The sequence below is a fragment of the Neolamprologus multifasciatus genome, chromosome 9 (assembly GCF_963576455.1).
Source record: "Neolamprologus multifasciatus chromosome 9, fNeoMul1.2, whole genome shotgun sequence".
NCBI lineage: Eukaryota > Metazoa > Chordata > Actinopteri > Cichliformes > Cichlidae > Neolamprologus > Neolamprologus multifasciatus.
Window position 1 is genome coordinate 31,182,526 of NC_140447.1, and position 15,649 is coordinate 31,198,174.

General features: G+C 40.2%; 1 protein-coding gene across 6 annotated transcripts in view; it reads right to left on the bottom strand.

The window, feature by feature from the left end:
• Positions 1–15,649, bottom strand: part of LOC146511891 (sodium channel protein type 3 subunit alpha-like) — a 289,234-nt gene that overhangs the window by 13,523 nt on the left and 260,062 nt on the right. For all 6 annotated transcript variants that reach the window (XM_085171634.1, XM_085171632.1, XM_085171635.1 and 3 more), the window contains 2 exons: positions 14,758–14,880; positions 6,606–6,881 (listed from right to left, as the gene is read on the bottom strand). In XM_085171634.1, the coding sequence (XP_085027760.1) occupies positions 6,606–6,881; positions 14,758–14,880 (399 nt within the window). The remainder of the gene's footprint in view (positions 1–6,605; positions 6,882–14,757; positions 14,881–15,649) is intronic.

Genomic DNA, 15,649 nt, shown 5'->3' on the forward strand with positions numbered 1-15,649 from the left:
TTGCACTGACTTCATGTTTTCAGTTTAGTAAAATCACAATTTGCAACACCTGCAGGCTACGTGAGGCTACATGAGGCTACATGAGGCTACATGAGGCTACATGAGGCTACGTGAGACTACGTGAGGCTACGTGAGGCTACGTGAGACTACGTGAGGCTACGTGAGGCTACGTGAGACTACGTGAGGCTACGTGAGGCTACGTGAGGCTACGTGAGGCCACGTGAGGCTACATGAGGCCACATGAAGCTACATGAGGCTACATGAGACTACATGAGGCTACATGAAGCTACATGAAGCTACATGAGGCTACATGAGGCTACATGAGACTACATGAGGCTACATGAGGCTACATGAGGCTACATGAAGCTACATGAGGCTACATGAGACTACATGAGGCTACATGAAGCTACATGAGGCTACATGAGACTACATGAGGCTACATGAGGCTACATGAGACTACATGAGACTACATGAAGCTACATGAAGCTACATGAAGCTACATGAGACTACATGAGGCTACATGAAGCTACATGAGGCTACATGAGACTACATGAGGCTACATGAGGCTACATGAGACTACATGAGGCTACATGAGGCTACATGAGACTACATGAGGCTACATGAGGCTACATGAGACTACATGAGGCTACATGAAGCTACATGAAGCTACATGAGGCTACATGAGACTACATGAGGCTACATGAGGCTACATGAGACTACATGAAGCTACATGAGGCTACATGAGGCTACATGAGGCTACATGAGACTACATGAGACTACATGAGGCTACATGAGACTACATGAGGCTACATGAGGCTACACTCAATGCTAATGTGCTAAACGGACCGCCTGCTTTAAGCAGCCATTAGCTGCACAGACTGCAGCTTTAAATAAATCTCTTCTCTGCCTCTCAGATGTTTATCAATAGAAAAGAGAGAAAAAAAATCACAGCTCCTGTTTTTTCTGTTTCTGGGGATGTCAAGTGAGTTTCTCTGTTCCCACGTCACCAAGGCGACGTTGTGCACATTTCCTCCACTCAAGAGAATAACTGAACAAAAAGGGTCTTGAAGCAAACCTCCTGCTTTAGCAGAAAATTAGCAGAGAGCAGTACTGATGCTGCGTTTTCCTCAATGAAGGATCAACAGGTCCATTTAGGGACTTCCGTCCTCGCCGAGAGAGGACGTGAGATGGAGGGAACAGAGAAGAAAGAAGGGAAACGGGATACTTTGGTCTGAGTGGGCACCTGCTGTCTGTCACATTTAGACCTGAAATCAGCTTGTCACCACGGGTTACCACCTGTTGTTATTATGGGCTGTCAGTGAGAAGGGTTCACGCTGTAAAAGGATGTTAAAAAGTCAGCGGTGACATTTACGGGTGGCTGCTGAACGTTGTTTTGTGTGCTGAGTCTCCATAACTGAGCTGCTCTGTCATAAACAACGGTCAGAAGTAAATCCCACCACTGACAGCCAGCTGCGTAACACAGTCATCTTAAATTATCTTTTTAAGTGGTCACTCCGTCTTTGATCCTAGTCGGCTGCCCGGACCACCTCAACTGGATCCGTTAGATGTGGAGGAGCAGGGGCTACTCAAATGACTGAGCTCCTCACGCTGTGTCTAAGGGAGTGTCCAGCCACAGGTAGGAGGAGAGTATCTGTAACCTCGCTCTTTTGGTCACCACCCAGAGCTCGTAGGTGAGGAGCAACATAGATTGAGCGGTAAATGGAGTGTTGGGTTATCTCCACAGTGACTTTGATCAGCAGCATCTTCACTGACATCACGAGGAAGCGGTGCCGACCCATTTATTTGGGGAAGGTGATGGCGTGAAGTGACACTTTTCAGCTGTGCTAACTTGAAAAGGATTTTTCTGTTAATCAGGTAGATTTTTATCAGGAGACCATTAAAAATCATATCGTATAATATAATTTATTGATGATTGACTGAGAGAACACACTGGATCCAGAATCTCAGTAAAGTGTTTGCATCACTTTTTGCAGCGTGGAGATATTTCCAGATGCTAATAGAAGGTTTGCCCCCACCAACTGTTGCCGCGCCGACCAGCCAAAAACAGAGATGTGCTGAGCAACTGGTTGCCAAGGCGACTGCACTCTGGCAACTCTTAAGTTCTGGGAGGCTGACGGTGAAAGCAGCAGCACGCCGTTCCACAACTTTTTTTATGGTCCTTTCGCCTCCTCCTCCACCACATTTCCCTCGACTCCAACCTCTCCGTCCTTTTATCTCCATCTTCACCTTCTCTTTCACTGCTGTTTAAGTTTAATATTTCTAATTCTACGTGCACTTTTCCTCCCTCCATCTCTGCATTTCTCTCCCACTTGGCTGAAGTCGCTCTAAAAATAAAAGCCTCTCAGACGCTGATTGATTGGAGGCTCTCAGGACTCCCGTGGTGGGCGTCAGAGAGCGAGAGCAAAGGAAAAAGGAGCGAGTGAAGTAAAGACAGAGAGAGAGAGAAGAAAATGCAGGTTTGCAGGGAAGGTGATGGAGATGTAAAGGACAGAGGGTGAAATGGAGTTGTAGTTGCAGTATTTTGCCCTGTGCGTGTTGTGTTGAGTAACAGAAGATGGAGAGACAGGAAGGAGGGACAGGCAAAGAAAGAAAAGGAAAAGACAGCAAAAGGATGAAGAGCAAGAAACTCATCGTAATTATTTTATATCATCATGTGAAGTTTGTCGTTCTAACTCTAATGCTCCAGGCAGGCATGACTGCCAGTCTCTTTGTATCCTGAATATAATAACTATAAAGGCTTTTCATTTCATATCTCATTATGTACCTGCGTTTGACTTTTAGTTACATGTGCAGTAAATCGTACAGCGTTGTTGAAAAGCTGGAGTAACAGCAACAGAACATCATTTTTATCTAATTATGAAAACAAGCAAGTGACACGCAGCCGCAGACAGTTAACCCAGTGGAGACAAATTTATTTCATCAAATCAAATCTGTCCTGTATTTGACTTAAACGTGCGTCTCTGAGGGCCAAATGATTTGCTCCGCCACGAATCTCTGCAGCCTCCAAATATGGACTTTTTTTGCCTTATAAAAGTGGAAAATGTTTATTGTGTCTAAACAATGAATTTGCAACAGTTTAAATGTTTAGTGGTAAATACATTTTAAAGAATTGATTGGAACATTGTGTCTGATGTGTGATTTGATTTAGAATCCTCACATATAATGATACGTGGTGTTGTTCGATATATATATCTGATGTCGATATAAAATTGTCTGTCGTTTCATTTTACGCTATCGTTTGTTTCGTGGTGTCGCAAAATAAACTGTTTACAGCAATATTTTTTCATGTTTTGATGGTCGCTGTAGTTATTATTAATTTCTTAAAGTTCTCTCTTTCTCTTATATGTAATATAACCACACTACGGACGGACAAGCGCCTGTTTTTATGCGTTGTCGTTAGCAACAACCATGGCAGAACCATCGCGTGCCCGCTTGTTTATGTTCCACATAAACCTTTCACAATAAAGCTCAAGATCCTGTTGAGACTTTTCAAAATAAACTGAATCACGTAAAAGCAGATTATTTACAGATGAGAAGTAAAGAAGAGCCGCCAGGTGCTAAAAAATAAACCTTAGACTCAAATGTTAGAACAGGCTTTTCCCCGCAGCACGCCGTGTAATAAATACAAAGAAAACGGCGCCGTTACAACTTATGTCTAAAGATGTATCGTTTCATGCATCGGTTAAAACACTCGACTCCAGCTACATGACGCCCAGCTGGAAACACTTCACGCAAGTCGAGCTGCCCGAGATTCACAGAATTTACAGAAAATGTTACATTGTTGTGATTTATATCGTTATCGGACGATAGATGTCTTATATCGGGAGATGAGATTTTGGTCATATCGCACAGCCCTGCGTGGTGTCACAAACAATGGCAGTAAGAAATATAGTGAAATAGCTCTATAAAAATATTTTTACTTTGACCTCGGCCAAATTTGAATTCATTGTTAAGAGTCCACTCTACATCAGAATTCATTCAACTGGTCCCTCTTTTGACCAATGGTTAAATGATGTAAAATCAAGTTTAGATCTTGAGAAGCTGACCTGTGTGGTTGGGAAAAGATCATCAGAATTTTTTATACATTTGGAAGATGTTTCTGGAGACCGTTCTCACTCCTGAGGCGTAACAACCTGATGATTTGTCACATCCCGCAGCGTTCCTGAGGAATGCAAAAGTCGACCTTCGGCGTTCTTATGGTACGTGCCAGGTTATGGGTGAAATACAGTCAAATGACGCTCCCGTGGTAAAACACAGCCATGTATTGCAGCCCTAACCCCAACCTTTTTCCTAACCTTAACCAGCACTTAACGTGAAATAGTGTTGTCCAAAGCGATTAGAGGAAAATGAACTGACGTGTGTGGATTGATTCCAAACAATTCTCATGTTTCCTCGTTTTTCCAATCTCGTCATTTAGGAAGGTGTTGGTTGCCCAGAAGCGTAACATGTTGACGATTTGTCACCTAGCGTAAAATATTACGCCTCGGGAGTGAGGACGTGTTGTTCTGGAGCTATTAAAGACTGGGGACTGAAAAAATGTAACTAAATTTGGGAATGTATACTGTTTTTATTGTATTTTAATTTATATATTTTTATTTTAATTTAATTATAATTTTTTTTTTTTTTTTATTTACCCACAGCTACGGCTAATATTTTTTTTAATTTATTTTTTATTTATTTATTTTTATTTACCCACAGCTACGGCTAATATTTAATTTAATTTAATTAATTTATTTATTTTTTATATTTACCCACAGCTACGGCTAATATTTTTATTTTTATTTTTTTTATTTATTTTTTCTAAGACTGGGGAAGTTGAAGAACTGGAGAGAGAATATGTAACTAAATTTGGGAATGTATACAGTAACCTCTACTGTTTTTATTGTATTTTATTTTATATATTTTTATTTTTATTTAATTATAATTTTTATTTTTATTTTATTTACCCACAGCTACGGCTAATATATTTATTTTTTTTAATTTTATTTTAATTATAATACAATTTTTTAATTATACATTTTTTACATTTGTTTTTGTTTTTTGAGTGTCTTATGTTTTATTGCTTTCTTACTGCCATATGTTCAAGATGTTTAAAGTATTTGATGTTTATGAAACCAAAATTCAATAAATATATGTTTACAAAAAAGAATCATGTTTACAGACAGAGTGAGGCGCGTGCATGAAAACGCCGCCAAAAACAAAACCTGTTCGTTGGAAATAACTAATCAAAAATATGTGACTAAATAAATTCATGTGCGGAAACACAGATGAAGATTAACGGCTGTGACTGACCGTGAGAGCTATTATTTTTTAATAATAACCTCCCAACAGATTTTCAATTATTTTTCCCATCAGTACCTCTCAGTTATTCACAGCTTATGTGTTACTTATTCAAATTGCAGTTTGTGTACCTGCCACTTACTGTAGGCAATGTGAGGTTTAAAACTGCTCTCATAAATGACAGAGAGGCTGTGGAACGACAGCAACGTTAACAAAGAGAGGCAGGGAGAGTGGACGAGTGGAAAAGACAAAAGCAAGAGCAATGACGAACAGGTGTGGGAGGAAAATTAAGGCTAAGGCGACAAATTGATGAAACGAAAAGACGAGATCAAGAGAGAGAGAGGGACGGGAGAAGCGGAAAAGTCAATCCTCCTACGGCATGTGGAGGAGACTCTCAGCTTTAATTTGTTTTGAAGGAGACGATTTTTCACTTTGTGCCTCAATTTCTTCACTCAAACCTCTTTGTTTCCCTCGAAGCTTCACACAGGCGCCGCAATGACAGAATTTTGTTCTTCGTTTTCATCTGCGGCTCTGCCTCGTGATCCCGTTTCAGTGTGTGTGCTAGTGATTGTTTTGCACAGCTGCACTGAGATCTGCAGGGGGTAGGACTTCCCAGGGAACGCTTCTATACGTCTTCAAACAGGACGTATAAAAAGAGTAAAAGAACCGCGGCTGGCGTGGCGAGTCTGAAAACATCCTACACATTTCCTGTCGTGTCACTCTCTCCAGGTCTCTGGGTCTGAAGGCATTTTTTGAAAACACAAAGTAGGCAAGGAAAGCTGCGACCCACGCCATAAATAAAGCACTGGGGGTGCTTTTAGGTGTCTAATAACAACTTAAAAGTGACCTTTGTGAAAGGTCACATAATGAATCATGACTCACTGTGCAGCAAAACCCCAAGCTGGCATCTCTCTTTGCCAACTGTGAAAATGGCTTTTAAAAAAAGTGCTCCAACTTTTTCTCTCTGCAGAAGCACAGAAGCACAGGCGGCGGTGGGAAATGTGGGGAACTTCCATCCTGGCCTCATTATGCACGATAAGTTTATTTGTCTGTGCATATTCACCGTGCATAATTATCTGGCTACTTATTAAATTAATGCAAACGTGAAAATGTTGGCCAAAGAGCCGCTACTACAAGCTTTCTTTTATTTAACTATCCAGGATCTGTGTGCACATCTGTATGAACCTTGGCACACGTTTGACCAGTAAAAACTGAAAATAAATCTTTCTTTGAAAAGCCAAAAACAAAAAAAGTGGAGATCATAAAAGTCTCTGATTCCAATAAGTGTAAACAAAGTATCTTACCACTTGTAGCAGGGCCAGGTACCCGGCACCCACGTTGTCAAAGTTGACCTTCACTTTGCTCCAGTAGTGCGTCGAGGTGTCGTTGTGGGTCTCGCACGCGGACTTATTGTTGATTGCAGAAGCGTCGTAGACTTGGCCCGTGCTGTTGACGCAGCGGCCAAACTTCCCGGCAAAAAGGTTGACGCCCATGATGCTGAAGATGAGCCAGAAGATGAGGCAGACCAGCAGCACGTTCATGATGGAGGGAATCGCGCCGATCAGAGCGTTGACCACCACCTGCACGGAAACCAGCATTCATACGTGCAGACAAACCATTTACATGTGGCCTCTAGTTAAATGTTAAGGTGTGTTGCTGATCAGGTGGCGGCGGAGCAAACCAAAATCAACATGCTCAAACAGATGGATGAACGAGTTTCAATGAACCCAGAAACTGACCAGAGACCAGAGTTAGACCAGACAACATCAGTGTTGCCAACAATGAATGACCACCTGACCAACACATTCATTTTAACAACACAGCACGCCATGCAGTTGGATGATAGACAGTATAAAAGATGGACATGTAAACTGTGAGTCACCCATTGGTTTATCAAGTCCTGTTTTGAACCCTCAAGATGAGCACTGGCTTTTTAAAACTGGTGACAAGTGATTGGTGTCTGACTGTGAAAGTGTATAATCCTCCTTTGTGACACTTTTCATGGACCAAAAAGTAAAAAACCGACTTCATTTCCCCCCCAATATGACTACAGTTGAGCGACCAAGCCTATAAACTCTAGGGGTGCAACGATACACAAAATTCGGTTCGATACTTTGGTGTCACGGTTCGATATTTTTTTGATACAAAAAAATGTTCATGCCTTTTTAATTTGTCATTTATTAAAATTATAAATATATATTTTAACTCAAAAGTACAGTTTTTAAATTTAATGTTGCTGAAACAACAAAGTAATAAAAATAAATCTATCTGATGGAGAAATCCCTCATCTTTGGAAAAGAGAGTTTATTACAGAGAAATGTCTCTTTCCAAAATAAAAGCTATACTATACGCTTCTTCTGGGCTATATTCTCAGCAGCATATTAAACATATCAGGTCCCCATAAGGAGAATCATGTGCTAACGGCTGTCTAAATGACCCGGGTAAAGTTTGTAGCATGCCTGCTTGTTGCATGCTACAACACGGCAAATCTCCGTTAACGAGTTACCGCTGGACGGCGTCAACACGTTAACCAGCTAACTGCGCTAACGCACTAGTTCCCACCAATGTAATTGAGCATTGCTGGCACATCCAACATACTGTTTTACTTTAGTCCATGACGCGCTTACCTTCAGAGTCATACGTCACATGAAAACCAAAATAGTTCCAAACGCCAGATCTGAATGAGGGTGGGGGGGGTTCAATTTGCCATGTTGCAACGAGCTTAGCTTCTGTCTCGCTAGCTTGCGCTGCGCTCAGTGGATCTGCGCTCGACAGTGCAGCCTAGGCGGAGTAGTCGAACGCAGATCCACTGAGCGCTCAACACAGACAGCATCGTCAGAAGGAAAGTTGATGAAATAAATAAAAAAAATTTGTATTGTTCGATACATATGTGTACCGAACCGAAAGCACTGTATCAAACGGTTCAATGTCGATACGAGTATCGTTGCACCCCTAATAAACTCATCAGGAAAGTGTTTATTTGCTTCACTTTGTAGACTCGGGGGCTACGTCCATCTTCTTTATTGTCTTTCAGTCGGATATGACAGAGGAAAGAAGTGACAGTTTAAATTCGACGTTAGGTCGAGGAAAGGCTGCAGAGTTGTAAATCACTACGGTAACCATTGGTTGCTTTATTAAAGTATATTTCGTGACCAGTTGGTGAGTTGTTGCTTGCTGTTGCTAAGTGAAATTGGTCAGAAAGAGGTATACAGTGCTTTTCTTGGTCTTCTATGTGGAAGATCCTGACTCGCTGAAACTAACAAATGTACCACAAAATGAGACCGTTCACCTTTGAAGGCAAATCCCTTTGCAGTAAAGCTGGCATTTTTCATGATTGTGCAACCGATTTCATACAGTAACAGCCAGCAACTTCCAGCAACCACTCCCCAACCAGTCTGAGAATACTCATTTTTCACAAGCAACCTGATGCTGACAGCAGATCGCCAGCCTGTGAAACTGAGGCCTTATGCAGCATCCAACTAATATGGGAGAGAACAGTTTCTAAATACATACAGTATTTAATTAATGTGACATTATTTTACTAGTTAATCAAAAGTTTGTGTTTTTAATTGTATGTCTTCATTTTTTTTTCAAGAAACTGACATTTTTCAACACTTAAAAATGTGAATTTCTTGAGTAGATTCATCCTACATGTTTATGTTGATTTACACTCTGGAATTATTTGCTAGCATTTCTTTACAACCTTAAAATTCTTTAAGTTACATTTAAGTGTGACATTGAACGTCCTAATTCATTTTGGAGTTTTTAAATCAGACAGTGGATCTATACATAATGTTCACAGAGGTTTATGTGACGCAAACCCGACTTGAAGGTACTTGAAGTTTGTTTTATTTAACCCTTTAAGACCTACCATAGAACCAAGTCCGCCAGAGCTTATTTTATATGTTTACATGCTGTGGAGCCATTTTTGGGAGCATTTCAAGTTGCTATACATCAATACAACTGTTATAGCCCATATTTTAATAATATGTCTGCATTAAGTCCATAGTAACTGCATTAATTGCAAAAAAGTGCAATAAACTACAAAAAAATTTAAAGGGTTAAGGGTTGCATACAGATACTATGCAGTTCAGTGCAGGTTAAAGTGGTTAGTTTGCAGTGTTCTGACAAAGATTACAGTGATGCAGTATTGGGTTGCTTACATCTAGGGTTCTGTTACTAGGTTACATCAAATCTAGCAGACATTAATTTATATTTAAGTTGATGATGCTGATTAGATTCACCCACTAAATTCTGCCTTTGACCTTACAGTGTCCACTGGTTTGAAACCAGTGTGACTTGTTTAGGTTGAATCCTGTCATGATTTGATTTATTTTATCAGCCTTTTATGAAAAAGGAAAGGCAGTGTGAACTCACATGACTGTTTTCGCCAATTACTTGATGAGTCCTGACATGCAAGAAGTAGAAAATTCTGCTCCCATGTGAAATAAATGCAGTGCCATTAATCACTTGGTTCTCCTTCATTATGTGATTCTGTATTTTTATTTTTCTGAGAAATCCAGCGTCCGGCTTCCTATTGTTGCAGATCTACAGACGGCGGTGAGTCAGCTTGTGTGTTTGGTCGTCCTCGTCTGCACTCACAAAGCACATTTACGTGTGTTTTTTTTAATACCCAGAATGCCTTGCTGAGTAAGCAATGCGATGCGGAGTGCCGAGCATTTTTAAATTTAACACAGAAAATCATCTGTTTAGTCTTCAGGAGAGCGCGTCTGTCTCCTGCAAACCCCAAGCTGCTGTTTTGATGAACTGAAGAGTTAAAGTATTCTTTACGTTTAATAAAAAAAAACAATTATTTTATGTGTTAAATAATTGTTATGTTTTAAACATTATAAGGCCACATATTCTCTTGTGAGAGCTTTGATACATAAAAGCTTTCCTCACAAATTCCCACCATTCACATTGCCCATTTACTCAGTTTTGTAAGTTTTATGTTTGTTTTTCATGTTTTGAAATATATTTCTACGCAAAAGAATTGAAAACAAAATTGTGAGAATGATTTTCTACAAACCAAATATAGTTTTGTATTTTCTAAATTTGTCATTAAAGTCTGATGTTAGTCTTTTCACAGGACAGGGGCGTGGTTTCCAAATATTTACCCACAGCTACGGCTAATATTTGAATGTAAGTGAAAGGAGTGTGTTTGCAGGACACCGACTCTGTGCTATTCACAGTAATACTGGTGACAGAAACACAAACAGTAACTTGATATTTGTCTCCTGCTCACAAAGGCTGATGGACATGAAAGAGAAATCAGAAAAAATACACATCAAATTCACAGGAGGCAATAAAACAACACAGCAAAAAGAAAGAAAGAATAAATTCAAAAGAAGATGAACCCGTCAGAGAGCAGGAAGCAGAGAGTTTAATATGAAGTGACAGATAAGAAATGATAGGACGACACACGGTGAGAAAACACTGATGGGATGTTCATTACAAACACACCTGGGCACAAACATGTCCTCACTTCAGTGGATTTATCTTCCTTTATATCTAAATAATTCAGTTCAGTAATTCTAGGATTTTCCAGAGAACAGATTAGCTGCTTACACTTCTTACACTAATAAAAACTGCTGTAATAATACATTTATTTTAAGGTAATTTGCTGTTATGTGTGAATTACAGGCGAATGATGTAAATATCTTCTGTGAAAAAATATTTTTAGAAAGCTACTGTGTTACACATGCTTTTTGTAAATTTAAATGTTTAATTTATTAAATCAGAAGCATTAACTGTGATCTGTTTATGGAGAAGTACTAAACTGTAAAAACAGTTTATACAATAAATTATATATTTTTACTGTTGCTTTTACTGTAATTTAACTTATTGATTGATCAATTACTTTTTTCTATTTGAATTATATATTTATAAATCTAAATTTTGAGCCTAACGCACAAACTGTTAACTAAGTTCTTTTTTTCTTCTGATTTGTAGATCAATAATATGCAGCGGTATGAATCCCTGATGCGTTTTTCTCACCAATCAGAAAGCAGTACACAGTCATGTAAAAGTACATCCTTACTACCTCCATAGGACTTAAAAGAAGCCACATGCTGCTGATGAAATACACTTGATTAACTGATGATCATCAGTGTGAGCTCCTCCATAAAAGTGTGTCTGAGTTAACACAAAGCCACAATCCTCCCAGATGGGAATGTTTCAGCAAATAATTGCAATTTTTGAACACTCGCACTTTACGTAGTCCAGTGTTGATTGTCTGTTATATGTAGCACCATGGAGGAGGAACACTGTCTCGTTTCACTGTGTACTGTACCACCGCTCAAGGTTGAAATGACAATAAAGCCACTTTACTTGAAAATCAGCCCAAGGTCAGACCGTGCAATGCTGCACTGTCCACTTTCTGTTGTAACAAAATAAATTTCCCATGTGTGGGATTAATAACGGTTATTTCATCTTATCTTAAAGAAACTGCAAAACCCCCAAGAGCTTCACCTTCTGCTTCTACATCTTCAACTCTACAGGCCTCAGTAAGCATGTTAAATGTTAAAGTCCAGCACATCAGACAAACACTGAACTCCACCTGAACAAACCACAAGATTCTGGATTTCCTTTGGACAGATGAGACAAAAATGGACAATAATCCCACGCACGGCAGCAAATCTACAACGAATACCTTCATATATACACACACACACATATATTATATATATATATATATATATATATATATATATATATATATATATATATATATATATATATATATATTAGTGGTGCAACGGATCACGGTTGATCCGTAATCTGAACCGTTCCCCCTCCACGGTTCGGCACGCACGTGATCCGAAGATTCGAAAAAGAAGAATTTAGGTATGTGTATGGTGGGCGTGGTCAGTCTGTCAAGCAATAGTTATGGCCAGTGCTAGCGGTCCAAGTGGCGGCTAAAGCTATTACAAAAGCTATCGGGTGTTTAGCTGCACTGTGATGAACGTGCTCGAGCCACGCTATATCTCGTTGCGCATCTACTGTCCCAGGCATCTTCTGTTGCCCTAACTACTACAAATGGGTGGTACGTAACCGTGACAGCTCATTATATCACAGCAGAGTGCGATATAATGAGCTGTGTGTATTATTGTGGGGTCTACCTGACAATATAAAGCGCCTTGAGGCGACTGTTGTTGTGATTTGGTGCTTTATAAATAAAATTGAATTGAATTGAATTGAGTGGTAGATACAAAGATACAAAGCCCTGTACTGCCCTATATTGTACCATTTTTTTTTCTAAATATAATTGCGTGGAATGAGTCTTGACTTGAACGTTTTTAACAGGCAAAAAATACTTCAATAAGTAAATAAGTAAATGTTACATTTTTGTCTTTTTTCTTTTTCTGTTGATTTAATTTTTGATCCGTTGCACCACTAAAATGGTAAATGGCCTGTATTTATATAGCGCTTTGGGGTCCTTAGGGACTAGTAAAGTACATATCCAGTCATCCACACATTCACACACTGGTGATGGCAGCTACATTGTAGCCACAGCCACCCTGGGGCGCACTGACAGAGGCGAGACTGCCGGACACTGGCGCCACCGGGCCCTCTGACCATCACCAGTAGGCAACGGGTGAAGTGTCTTGCCCAAGGACACAAAGACCAAGACTGTCCAAACCGGGGCTCAAACCGGCAACCTTCCGATTACAAGGCGAACTCCCAACTCCTGATCCACGATCGCCCACTAATATATATACATGAAGGGCTTCTCTTTGGAGTTCAGTATATCAAGTTTAAGTTCTGAATATTTTCTCTACTGTGTTGCTGGATAAAGGTCTTTGAAAGACTCATCACACAAAATCCCAACAATCAACAATCTTTGGAATTTAAAAGCAAAAACAGCTCTAAGCTCGACTTCCTGAAGACAGGACTTGTTTGCTTTTAGTCTGTACTGTGTTCACAGTTACTCTGGTAACAAACAGAACGTGCAGAAACACCTTTATGTAAACCCATTAATATGAATTAACAGCTGTTTTCTGCTATTTTTGTTTTTATTTAAAACCGTCATAAGGGTGAACTTTTGTCCTCTACATGGCAAGAATCGCCATTTTTTTCTGTTGTTGCTAAGAAGCTCATATACCATAAAAACTCAAAGACATAGCAAGCTACCTGCAGTGGTGGCCGGCTGTGAAGCAGTGCTCAACGTTTGGCTCCAGTGCAACAGACATCAAGGTGATGTTTCTTTTGTTTGGTGGGTGTGTCAGAGGCGTTAGCTTGTTAGCTGAGGCATACAGACAAACTCTGCTGTATTAACACAGATTGCACAAAGCTGAGCTGCCATTGTAGTGAATTCAACTATGGGCTAACCTCCAGGGCTGGAAAATGAAGGCATAACTAAAGTGCCTAAAATCTCCAAATTTACAGGACAAATAAAAGTGTTTATAGCATGCTAAAAACACTTTTATAGCATGCTAAAAACACTTTTATAGCATGCTAAAAACACTTTTATAGCATGCTAAAAACACTTTTTACTGTTTCTCCCGTCATAAAAACTGACATGTGTGTCAACAAAGACACGTGTTGCTGTTTTAGATGTTCCCTTTATTGCTTTGAGTCATTAAAGTGGAACTTTCTGCTGTGTTGGAACATTTAAAGCTTGCTAACCAAACTACCTAGCATAAACTGATACTTTAGCCAAATATAGTCACTTCTGGATATTTCTAAACTGCTAATGCTGACGCAAGACTGTTGAAATTAATACAGACATTTGGGGATTCAAACATCGATATTCATCATCAGATCTTCTTTCAAACACATGGTAAATGGCCTGTATTTGTATAGTGCTTTTACTAGTCCCCCCTAGGGACCCCAAAGCACTTTACACACCCAGTCATCCACCCATTCACACACTGGTGGAGGCAGTTGTAGCCACAGCTGCCCTGGGGCAGACTGACAGAAGCGAGGATGCCATATTGCGCCATCGGCCCTTCTGGCCACCACCAGTAGGTGGTAGGTGAAGTGTCTTGCCCAAGGACACAACAACAGAGACTGTCCGAGCCGGGGCTCGAACCGGCAACCTTCCGATTACAAGGCGAACTCCCAACTCCTGATCCACGATCGCCCACTAATATATATACATGGTGGGCAAAATATGCAGCAACAACACTCACAACAGGCTGAAGGGTGTCTCTCTTTTATTTTGAAATTTGTATTTATTGTCTTAAATGCCAATGCCTATGTTATTGAAAAATTGCTAATTTGTTGATCATTATAAATTTAACACACTTTTTTGTATATTTAATGTGTACTATGTAAGTGCAAAGAAAATAGATGTAGAGGAGAAGCTTTTTTTTTTTTTTTTACCCAAGATCTTTTACTTTTTCCCATTTTTAGTGATAAATTAAAGCACAAGTGCACTAAATCCTTTGACATTCAGCTGGAATCTCAATATTGATGCCCAGATGTGTTTGCTTTGATAATACTGACTCTTACCCTCATGCCTTCAAATCTGGAGAGGGCTCTGAGGGGCCGCAGGGCTCGCAGCGTCCGCAGGGATTTGATGGCTGCTAAGTCTGAATAACCCAATGTGTTGGCTACCAAACTGACCAATGAGACCTGGAGGAGAGAGAGAGAGAGGACAGAAAAAGACAGGGACAGGAATATAGAGACAGAAGGAGGAGGAAGGGAAAGAAAAGAGAAGCAGGACAGTTAACGTCTATTCTAATGAAGGGAAAGTGAGAGAAAGTTCTGATCCAGGAGACGAAGCTGCATAATGATGCCTGAAAAAGGAAATGGTTATTTTACAGACTCTTCTAGGAAGCCAGCACAAAGAACCGGAGAAATGAGAAAGAATAAATGTGTTTATTGATTGGTCAAGTGAGTCCTGAGTGATCCATGGCGTTTAAAACGAGACAATAAAGCAGACTGTTGATAAAGCAGACCACTGAGTGCTCTTAGAGACTGATGTGCAGATCACTGAACGACTGCTTTAAACAGCTTCAGGGTTTATGTTTAGCTGTAAGAGGGATGGTTAGGTGTTAAACATGCTACCTGTATCCACAACAGCCTGAGATATCACCTCTGATTAAAGCCAGGATGGCATCACCTCCCAATCAAACCCAGAAACATTTAAAGCCACGACACAGACGATTTCCAGCACCGAGCAGCAGGTCTCAGGTCGGTCGAGCTGCAGGTGAACGCAGCTCATTCTTACCCTGATACCAGCGAAGCGGGACACAGCCCGGAGAGGACGGAGAGCTCTTAATGTCCTCAGCACACGCATGGTGGTGATGTGGTCCACTGAGATGTACTGAGCCATCAGACCCAACACTGAGATCTACAGGGTTCGGTTACACAGTAAACAACAACATTTCTACACATAAAT